Raw genomic sequence first — 11818 nt, forward strand, 5'->3', positions numbered from 1 at the left:
CTGTTCTAAAGTCAAGGGTCTAGAGTTAGAGTAGATTATAATGACTACTGATGGTTGTTTTTTGGAGGTAGCATGACAGAAGAAGAAAAATGGGCATTTGAGATGCACAAATGGATCTCAAAACCCAGGACTTGGTTCCAGTTCTGGCTTAGCACCTTACCAGGAGTAGAATTTGGTGTTGGTTATTTAAACTCTTTGAGCATAAATTTTCTATTCTGAAAAATGGAATAATACCACGGGGATTAGAAACCCACAAGGCCAGACACAGTAAATCTGAAAGATCTCCCTTATGATCTTCAGAGCAAATGTTTCAGGTAAGTCCAAGGAAAAGGAAAATTACATCCCTCATAATCAGCTAATAAATTAACTCCCTACTTTAGGGTAGTATCTAAGAACAGAAATTAGAGTTCTGAAGCACATTAATTAATTTCTCAAATGCACTCATTTTTAAAACTTTAGCACATTTCAGTCTCCTCAAAGTGTTCAAGTAGCTATAGATACAGATATTGAGCGTACAGTCAGCTATTATAGCAATTACTGCAAAGCAAGTTTCTGTTGCTCCTCAATTTCATTTTTCATCTCCCTTTCTGTTCTCTCCAAAGTTGTTCACATCTAAAAAAAGATCAAATTAAACCTTATGTATATAATTCAAGCTGCCACCCAGAAAGAAAAAAAGGTTACTAATTAGTGTTTTTTTTTTTTTAGTGTACCTCAAAGAAATATCTCAAATTTCTCACTATTTGGAGCTGAAAATATATCCTTATAGTAAATATTCAGCTGTTAAAGTATAAGCACTACCAACATTTTCATACTTTTTCTGGAACAATTCTATTCTGATCACTAGGAATATTTATCTCTCCTTATCTCTTCACCATCACAAATTCCTATTCTTCCTACAAGATTCAATTAGACCATGACAGTAATGAACTGTTCTTCTCCTTCAACAAGCTGATTAAAGCAGTGTTTCTTGAATGTTCCTCTAGAGGGTGTATAGAATAGTACTCTTCTGTCATTTTCCTACACTACTCTACAACAGTGCTCTCCATGAAAAATTCAGTTTCCATTGATACACACGCCATCTTGCTGTACCTAGTAGACACTATCTTACTAATCCTTTGAACACTCAATACAACTGTAGACGCAACTTTAGCATCTAATGCAATCTTTCCACCAGAACTTTAGGTAAGTTACTCAGTCTCTCTGAGTCCTGTTTTCTTACCAGTAAAATGAGGATAAACATAGTATCTACCTGAGAGTAGTTGGAGATTAAATAAAAACATACATAAAGTGTGTAGCATGGAGGTTTCTGGTATCGGAAAACTAATGGGATGCCAAAATTTTGCTACAAACACCTTAACATTTTTGGGTAAGACATAAAAAAAATTATTCCAAATCTATTCAAAGAAATGTATTACAAGAAAGGGAAAATACCAAATGCCAGAATTGAAAAAAAGTAAAAACTGAGCTGAAACTTTGGCTGCTCTAGCTGGGGTTTTTATGGGCTACTCTGGGCCAATGATAGTTTGAAGTTAGTATGAAGCAGGGAACTGAGACCCTCCATAAATGGGAGTTGAGTGAAAGGGGCAAAAATCTATCCACAGCACAGGTAATTTGTTTCTGTCTTGACTTGGGGAAAGATTCTAACTGGGTTTTTCCCAAAGGACATCAATTTAGGAACTCCCCGGTGGTGCAAGGGGTTGAGTATCAGCGTTATGAAATCACTGCGACACCAGTTCGATCCCTGGCCAGGGAGTTGGCCCATATGGCGCAGCAGACCTCCTGTCTCGCCCACTGTTCCTCTCAGCAATGTATTTCAGTCAATCCACCTGTTCTGCTCCCCACTCTGTCTCTGGTGAATCCTCTCACCACCTCCTACCCTGCCTCCTGCACCTCTGGCCCACATCCCAACACTTATATGCATAAATAACTAAAATCTTTTAAAAAATAAACAAAAAATAAAATTAAAAACAAAAAACAAAGAACATCAATTTAAGAATAATTTACAGGGGATATTTCTCAGCTTATCGACCACAAGCCACAGAGATCCTGTGTCTTCATAACTATATGCCCTGGTCAGTCTCTTAAACAAAAGAGACTAAAAGTTCAAATATTATCAAATGGAGGATTCTGGATTTTTGAAAGCTCCTCTGTACTTCCTTCCAAACAATATCTCCTCTGCAGAGTCAACTGATTTCTATCACCATATGTTAATTTTGCTTGTTCATGGACTCATTCAATAAATGGAATCTTTTGAAGTATGTTTGCAACATTTTTTTATAAAGATGTACTATTACACAAAAATATTGGAAGCCCATGACTACAACAAATAAACATGTCTTTACTAGTAATCAAACTAAAAAGCATTTAAAGAGCATATGAATAACAAAGTATGAGATATAAGAATACACTTTTAAAAAAGGATTGTAAACTATAATGCATTGGGAAATTGGTAAGCATTATAAGCTGTAATACACTGGAAAAAATAAATAAGGCGATATTTATTTTCAACAAACAAAAGTCAAGAAATGGTTTTTCACCTTAAGTTTTGGATATATATAGCGCAGAGAATCTGCAGTTCCTGTATCAGCTTCATCAGGAATACACACAATATCTGGCTTCATTTTCATCTTGAATTCTGCACTTAGAGCCTTTTGGACATCCTTGGTTGTAACAATAATGACTTCTATAGCATGAAAGAAAAAGAAAAAGGAAAAAACTCTCATTCACTTGGACAATAGTTTCACTATTTCAGTTGGATTTGCTCTGTTCCTAGAAGTAATGATAAGTTACTACTGAGCATTTTCAACATATCTTACACATGCTCTCTCCATTCTTACAAAAATCCCTCATTTTATAAATGAGGAAATTTGCATTAAAAGACATTAAGTGACTCATTCAAGGTCACATAACCAGTAAGCAAGGATTCTAAAATAAAACTCAGGTCTATACAATATGTTACCTGCCACTTTTTCATGTAAAGAATTCAGAAGATCGGACCTCCCTGGGGGAGCAAGGGGTTAAGATGCAACCTATGAAGCTTGCCGCAGCCACTGCAGCATGAGTTCGATCCCAGGCCAGGGAGCAACCCACATGGCGCAGCACAGCAGACCTCTCCTGACTCACCCACTGCTCCCCTCAGCAATGTATTTCAGTCAATGTGCCTGTACTGTTCCCCACTGTCTCTGGTGAATCCTCTCACCTCTGCACACCTCTGGCCTGTACCCCGGTTCTTGTATGCATAGATCAATCTTTTTTAAGAAAAAAAAAAAAGAGGCCTCCCCGGTGGCGCAGCGGGTTGAGCACAGTGCTGTGAAGCTGTCCACAGCCTCTGCAGTGCAGGTTCAATTCCTGGCAGGCCAGGGAGAAACCCACATGGCATGGCAGACCTCTCCTGACTCCCCGCTACTCCCCTCAGCAGTGTATTTCAGTCAGTCTGCTTGTTCTGCTCCCCACTCTCTCTGGTGAACCATCTCACCTTCCACACTCTGGCCTATACCCCAGTTCTTGTATGTATAAATAAATAAATCTTAAAAAAAAAAATAGAATTCAGAAGAGCATTCATTAAAGCATTTTAAATCTACATTTGCTACAAAGAAAGCGCTATCACACTTGCCACTGCTTCACATAGGATCTTAATGAACCCTAGTAAGGCACTTTCTATAGTACTCACATCTTCAACTTATCCAGGTAGCTATCAACGAAAAAAAGAAAACTTGGGGTTTTGTCATGGATCTTTGATAGTGTTAATATAATCCACTGCAACATTACATGCATTGCTGATGTCTGAAGTGGTGCTAAGGTCCCTCTTTCAGGGAGCCGGCCTCTGATACCACTAACTACAACATAAAATAGGCCTTGGAAGGTACTGAGATAAAACACAAAGTGTGATGGATGCACTGAGGTCAGGATGATTAGAGATTTCTGTTAGAGACAGATAGAATGCCGTTAGATATTTCAAAGAGAAAATGACTTTCCATAGATTGAAGAGGACATTTTAGGTAGAGCGGATAGAGTGAAGGGAGTAACTGCAATTATGGGATGGTCAGTTAATAAATGGAACAAGACGATTCTCTATGGAGAGATACAAAAGCAAAGCAGGGCTATGTTATTTTTTTTAAAGATTTAATTATGCATACAAGAGTCAGGGTACAGGCTAGAGATGCGGGGGGTGAAAAGAGTCACCAGAGACAGAGTGGGGAACAAAACAGACAGACTGACTGAAATACACTGCTGAGGGGAACAGCGGGCGAGTCAGGAGAGGTCTGTTGCGCCATGTGGGCTTGCTCCCTGGCCGGGGATGGAACTTGTGCTGCAGAGGCCTCGGATTGCTTCATAGTGCGGTGCTTAACCCCTTGCACCACCAGGAAGGCCCGTATCATAATTTTTTTTTTTAAGATTTATTTATTTATACAAGAACTGGGGTACAGGTCAGAGGCGCGGGGTGGGGTGTGTGTGAGAGAATTCACCAGAGAGAGTGGGGAGCAGAACAGGCAGACAGACCAAAGATACTGCTGAGGGGAGCAACAGGAGAGGCAGGAGAGGTCTGCGGCGCCACGTAGGCTTCTCCCTGGCCAGCTGGGATCAAACCTGTGCTGCAAATGCTGCGGACAGCTTCACAGTGCAGTGCTCAACCCACTGCGCCACTGGGGAAGCCCCTATCTTTTTTTTTTCTTCATTTTTTTTTAATTAATAATAAATTTTATTTTTATATTCCCCATACAATTTCAACCCCCCCATTCTGACCCCAGTCCCTCCCCTCCTGCCCCCCACCCCCAAAAAGTGTCTCTGGTTCATAGTTTTTTGTTGATTTTGATTTTCACTTTCTTACAGTTATTCATTTTCCTAGTCCCTTATTTAAGTTTTCTAGATTCCTGCTATGAGTGAGACCATCTGGTATTTTTCTTTTTCTTTCTGGCTTATTTCGCTGAGCATGATCCCTTCCAGCGCCATCCATGTTGCTGCAAATTGCATGTGTTTATCTTTTTTAAATGCTGAGTAGTATTCCATGGTATATATGTACCACATCTTCTTGATCCAGTCATCTATTTTTGGGCATCTGGGCTGTTTCCAAAGCTTAGCTATTGTAAATAGTGCTGCTATAAACATAGGGGTGCAGGTGTTCTTTGGAATTGATGTTTCTGTGTCCTTTGGGTAAATACCTAGGAGTGGAATTGCTGGATCATATGGAAGCTCTATGTTTAGTAGGTCCAAAAATCTCCACACAGCTCTCCATAGTGGTTGGACCAGTTTGCACTCCCAGGAAGCCCCTATCTTAACTTCTTTAAAATCATGAACAATATGAACAGAGTGAACATAAGCTTGGCTATGATGCTCCTGAATCTGCATTGAGGAGTCTACTCCAAATTCTGAAGGAGCTTCAGTGAGAAGGAATTTTACACATAGAGAGTATTAAATATACCAAAGGTCACCCCCAAATGTAACCAAAGATATAACAAAAGTAATTTAAAAAAAGTTGTAGGTGGCAAATCCATAAGAAGCTATAAAAGGGAAGTGGGATATTTTATTTATTTATTTTTTAGAAGATTTATTTATTTATGCATACAAGAGCTGGGGTACAGGCCAGAGGTGTGGGTGGTGAGAGGATTCACCAGAGACAGAGTGGGGAACAGAACAGGCAGACTGAGTGAAACACACTGCTGAGGGGAGCAGCAGGCGAGACAGGAGAGGTCTGCTGCGCCATTTGGGTAGCTCCCTGGCTGGCCAGGTATTGAACTCGTGCAGCAGAGGCCTCGGATTGCTTCATAGTACTATGCTTAACCCCTTGCGCCACCAGGGGGGCCCGAAAGTGGGATATTTTAAAGCACATTAAATCCCACTTTTAAGACCGAGGTCTTAAAAGAAAATCTGTTCTAGAACGTATCTCTTAACATTAATGTCATATGTGCTAAGAATAAACAATGGATCACAATACTAGGCCCCACCTCCATCTGGTACTCTGATTTGCTATGCCTAACTTACAGGACAACTCAAGCCCTATGTGGACAAGGTTGAACTCATCTTTGTTCAAATCTGTTCCTTGTCTCATATGCCCCTTCTTTGTTAATGGCATTACCTTCTACCTGGTTACACAAATAAAATGTAGAGGTAACTCCTCCCTCTTTTTACTGCCCCCATTAATTTTTAAATGTTCTCTCTTCTGCATTCTTAGTGCTTTCTCTTCACTGATGATATGGACTTCTGCATCAATCCCCTAACTTTTCTCCTTGCTTCTTAGTCCTCACTCCCTCAAATCTATTCTTCATACAGAGTCCAAAAACTTTTTAAAAATGCAAGTCTAAGTTGGTCAAGTTTATTACCACAAAGTGTGGTTCAAAATATTTGCTTAGGGGCCTCAGTGGTGGTGCAAGGAGTTAAGATTCAACCTATGAAGCTATCTGCAGCCACTGCAGCACGAGTTCAATCCCCGGGCAGGGAGCAACCCACATGGCACAGTAGACCTCTCCTGACTCGCCCGCTCACTGCTCCCCTCAGCAGTGTATTTCTGTAGATCTGCTTGTTCTGTTGCCCGCTCTGTCTCTGGTGAATTTTCTCATCCCCCACACCTCTGGCCTGTATGCATAAATAAATCTTTAAAAAAAATTTGCTTATTATCTTTTCAGGTATATAGGATGTGTATATGTAGGATCTCATTCCTGTTAATAATTCGTGTCTTTTTCCCCCTGATTACTCTAAATACAGATTTAACAATTTTACTGATTTCCCCCCCAAAGAATCAACTTTTGATTTTTTATTGATTTTCTCTAGTGTTTTTCATTTATTTCTGCTCTTACCTTTTTTTAAATTTCCTATTATTATGAGTTCATCTCTTTTTCCAGTCTCTCAAAGTAGATGACTTGAGAAATTTTTTTCTTTTTACTATAGCTTTCAAATTTTAATACAATGCATTTTCATTTTCTCTAGGTTAAAATATTTTCTGGGCCTCCCTGGTGGCGCAGGGGATTAAGCACCGCACTATGAAGCAATCCGCAGCCTCTGCAGCATGAGTTCAATCCCCAGCCGGCCAGGGAGAAATCCACATGGCAATGTGTACCTTGCCTGTCTTGCCCGCTGCTCCCCTCAGCAGTGTGTTTCACTCAGTCTGCCTATTCTGTTCCCCATTCTGTCTCTGGTGGATCCTCTCAGCCCCCGCATCTCTGGCCTGTACCCCAGCTCTTGTGTGCATAAAAATAAATAAGCCTTTAAAAAAATTTTTTTTCTAACTTCCCTTGTGATTTTCATTTTGACCGATGGGTTAGATAGAGCTATATAGCTTAGTTCCAAATACCTAAGGATTCTCTTGATATCTTTCTGTTATTGATTTCTACTTTAATTCTACTTGGTCAGTGAATATACTCTGTATGATTTTAATCCTAATAAATTTATTGAGACCTGTTTCATTTCCAAAAATATGGTCTATCGACAAAAGTTCTGAACACTTGAAAAGAACATATATTCTGCCCTGCTGAATGAAATGTTCTATAAATGCCAGTTAAGTCAAATTGTAGAAAATCCTAAGGAATCTACAATAAGCTGTAAGAATCAATAAATTTTCAGAAATATTACAGAATAAAGGTCAATAAAACAACAGGAAATTGGAATTTAAAAATTATTTACAATAGCATCAAAAATATAAACTACTTAGAGATAATTTAACAAAGTATGTTTAAGTCCTATACACTGAATTCTATAAAAAACTGAGAACACTTAAATAAATGGAGAGATATACCAAGCTCCTGGATCAGAAAATTCAACATTGTTAAAATTCTCTTTATTGAGCAATTCACTCCCAATCAAAATCCTAGCAACCCTTTTTGTAGAAACTGACAAGCCTATTCTGAAATTTATATAAAGATGCAAAGAACTTAGAAAAGCTAAAATATTAATCTGGCCATATTATATCTTTGTTTAAACCTTTCACTGGTTTCCCACTGCTTTCAGGAAAAAAAAGTCTGAATTCCTCAGCATTGAATACAGGGCCTTCCATAGGATGGCCCCTGTACCCCTGTGTATCTCTCCCATGACATCTACTCCTCCCCCTTAACTAAACTTTATATTACAGCCACATAGAATGAATCACACTGAATAATAATATGCTATGCTTAACATGACTCTATATATCTGCATATGTTATTACTTCTGCATAGAAGGCTCTTTTCACATTGATCAATCTGGTAATCTATTCTTCAAGACTCAACCAAGGGTCAGCTACTCTATGAAGACTTCCCTGAATCTGTTGGGACATCCTCTGTTTTCCCAAGGATTAATAATATCCCACTGTTAAAACAATCACCACATTACACAAAAATAATATATTTGCATGTGTTTCTCTCCACTAGACTTTAAGGTTCTGGAAATTGGGACCTGAGTTATCTTTTTAATTTTGTACTTTTTAATTCTGTACTTTTTAATTTTGCAGATCTATAAGTGTTTAAACACTTCCTCACACATACAGCTTCTCAGTAAAGTACTGACAATGATGCACTTGGATTCCTATTGTGCTCTTTCTGATATCCTCACAGGTTTCATAGTGGAGACCAGCCCGTAACACTTGGTGCTATAATCTCAACCTTTTTTATACTCAACAGTGTACGCATACATTTGTAATTTAGAGACCAGTACCCAGCCAACAGAGTCCTGGTTTTCTCTCATTCATCCTCTCTCACTCTCATAAAACTGACAAATCTTTGGGATCAAATACCCTAAAAGTTTTATGAGTACATCTCATTACCATAGCTCACCTTCAAACCCAACGCGCTCAAGCAGGTTCAATGGGTACCAAATTAAAGGTTTGTTCCCAACTGGAAGCAGAGGTTTGGGAATGCTGGAAGTCAGGTCTGTCATCCGAGATCCCCCTCCAACTGCCATCACTACTGCTTGAAATTCCATTTTTACAAACTGCAAGCACAGAAAAAACACAATTAATGGGGGTGAGCAACAAAAATCAAAGCACATACAATATTAACCCTATTTTTATTTAGATTATTGAAACCAATTCATGTCAAATGCATCACTTCCAACTCTAATAGCCAGGGCTAGAGTTCCTTAGCTGCAATGTAAACATCACCTTTATAATATCACCAATATATTTTCCCACTCAAGTTTGGGGGAATGGGCTGCAGGAGGAATATGAATTTTTGAAAATCTGTCCGTTGTTCTTGAGTTGCTCATAATTAAATAGAGAAAACATATTCTGCAAACTACAAAATACTAACATTAGTGCTATGGCAGACATATTTCCAAGATTCAGTAGGCATAGTGAAGGTAACTGCTAAGTTTTCCTAGAAAACATAAGGAAAATTTTCTAAGAAGGTAATACTTGAATTGACCCTTGAAGGAGTAAGAATTTACTAAGCGGGCTTCTGATATCTAAGTTCTTATTCCTTAAAAAAATTTAAAAACTTCTGACTAGTATTAACAGCACATTGGGTCTCTGAAAAGCATGAAAGGACAAGATTCCTCCAATAAATTCAGCCATCTCTACCATCTTCTGATTATCCCCAACTGTGAAAGGTAGCACTACAAACACAATTGTAGGCTTGTATGGGAATCTAGATTTGCAGAGGTCAATTGCAGAAGCAAACCCAATTAGTTCCTTGTTTTAAACTCAGTGTAACAAAAGAACCAGTTTGACCATCAAAAGAATCTATTTTTGGCAGTTACCATAGAATAGACACACAGCAAAAGATCAAAATCCTCATTGATTTAAAATAAAAGTACTTTATGACTTGAAATAAATTATATAATCTTTTTAATTTTTTAAATTTAGAATTTATTTTCTCAAGTTTTATAAACTTTATTAATCTGTTTTGGGAGTACATTTTCACATATCCATTATGTGTACAGTTCATTTGCCCTTCACCAAAACTCCTGTGCCAATAGATATAATCATAATAAGGTAAACTGCAATGTTTAGAAAAAGAATTTAACACCAAACTAGCAAATATTGTACTTTTACCATAATATGATCTTAAACTGCAACACTTACACTCAGTGCATCCAAAACACAAAGTGAAGGTTCTTGTACAACATCCACAGGTTAAAGATATGGTTATTTTGATTCCAGCAAGCTTGTCTCAGATTGGAATTTATCTTCGATTTGGCACTGATGTTATTATTTGATGTATTATAAGAGTACTGGATCCCTAAGAATCAAAAGAACTGTGTTTAAGTTCTGGCTCTGCCACTTGTAGGTGATGTGACCAGATGCCTGACACTTAAAATTCTTAGCATGCTTAGTTCTTAGAAGACAGCCTGATGATTAAGTGCACAGAACCTAGAAGAAGACTGCCTGGATTTGAATTCTAGTGCTGTCACTCATTAGCTGTGTGAACTAGGGCAAGCTACCTAACTTTTCTATGTCTCAATTTTCTTCATTTTCTAAGATGAGGACAATTACAGTTTCTACTTCAGAGTTGTGAAGATTAAATGAATTAATTATGTAAAGTACACAAAATAATGTCAACCCAGGATATGCACTATATAAGTGCTCCATATTATCTGACAGAAGCTAGATCATGGAAAGTTTTCAGTGCAACTGAACCATACTGTTGCATAATTCTGATCTCTATATTGCTATTTTTGCTTCCCAGGTTGCCTTTCTCCTGTACCTAGTAATCTCCTATTAAACAATTAAAGACTCAATTCAGGAATTAGGTTGCCTAAAAAAATATTCCTAACCCTTTCCCACCCTCTTGTTAGAAACTATTCCTTTTCTATTAGGTACCATTTACAGATCATCTTTGTCTACACAGGCTTTCTTTATTGCACCTGCTTCAATGTCTATTTCCTGTGAATTTCTTGAAGGCGTGAACTCTGTCATCACTGTATTCCCAGTACCTTATACAGACCCTAGATTCCATTAGATGCCAGGCACTCAATCACTATGTAATAGTCAAGCTTAAACATGTGCAGAACGGGCATTAGAATAGCGATAACTAGGATCTACGATTCCTGCTCTCATAACTAACTACATACCAGGCCGACTGTCAAAGGCCTCAAAGTTACTGCCACAACTCTGGGTGATGGTCCCCAAAGCTTTAGATGGGACCTCATCACAGCACGCATTGTCTTCTCCCTTTGTGAAGTGCTAAGATAAAACACAGTATCCTAATTGTTCTCTCATCCGGACCTTACAGTCTTCCTCTTTGCATTTCACTGCCCTACACCTAAACAACTCCAACAGGTAGAGTGAATTACTTAAGGGCTGAAGAGGCAGGTTCGGCCACTATGCTAAGGAAGTCAGGTCCTGGGTCCGGTGCTCACTCGCTGTGAGCAAATACTCCCGTCCTTGAAACTACTTTTCCACCTGTTGCTTAGGGTGGCTGGGACGGGTCCCCCCCAGCTCCCTTCCAGGTCGGACACGGCTCCACGGCCGGGTCGGGCAGGGACTCGAGCTGGCGGCTCCGGGCTCTGCATCCCGGCGCGGCTCGAGGAGCCCTTCTCCCTCAGCCGAAGCGGAGCGGGGCAGTCCCCACCGCGCTGCTCACCCCCGCCAGCAGCTCCAGAGGGGCCTGGCAGCACCGAAGCGGCGGCTTTACCTCGGCTCCCGGCGCGCCGCAACCGCTCCAAGCGCTCCCACGCCGCCTGCCTGTGACAGTCCAAAGGCGCAGGCGCGCGATGGCCGAGCAGATCGATGGGGCGCGACGGACAGGCCCGCAGAGAAGGGATGAGCGCCGAGCGATGGATGACAAAGGGGACGCGCTCTCGCCGGGAGAGAGGAGGAAGGGGGAAGGGGGGCCCGAGGGTGGGGGGGGGGGTGGGTAGGACCGTCTGTGGCTTTTTCCTTCATTCACAAAATCAGGCACACCCTTTAAGTATC

The 11818-nt window shown here is 39.9% G+C and overlaps 1 protein-coding gene across 3 annotated transcripts in view; it reads right to left on the reverse strand.

The window, feature by feature from the left end:
- EIF2B3 (eukaryotic translation initiation factor 2B subunit gamma) overlaps positions 1-11592 on the reverse strand; it is a 79532-nt gene extending 67940 nt beyond the window's left edge. The window contains exons 1-4 of one of the 3 annotated variants that reach the window (XM_054690951.1): positions 11538-11592; positions 9986-10142; positions 8739-8895; positions 2538-2683 (exon numbers count right to left, since the gene is read on the reverse strand). In XM_054690951.1, the coding sequence (XP_054546926.1) occupies positions 2538-2683; positions 8739-8886 (294 nt within the window). In that variant the 5' untranslated portion in view covers positions 8887-8895; positions 9986-10142; positions 11538-11592. The other 2 variants (XM_054690952.1, XM_054690953.1) reach the window with 2 other exon arrangements.
- Between the last annotated feature and the right edge of the window lie 226 nt (positions 11593-11818).

This window comes from Talpa occidentalis, unplaced genomic scaffold (genome assembly GCF_014898055.3).
Source record: "Talpa occidentalis isolate TD23 unplaced genomic scaffold, MPIMG_talOcc4v2.1 talOcc4.9, whole genome shotgun sequence".
Lineage (NCBI taxonomy): Eukaryota > Metazoa > Chordata > Mammalia > Eulipotyphla > Talpidae > Talpa > Talpa occidentalis.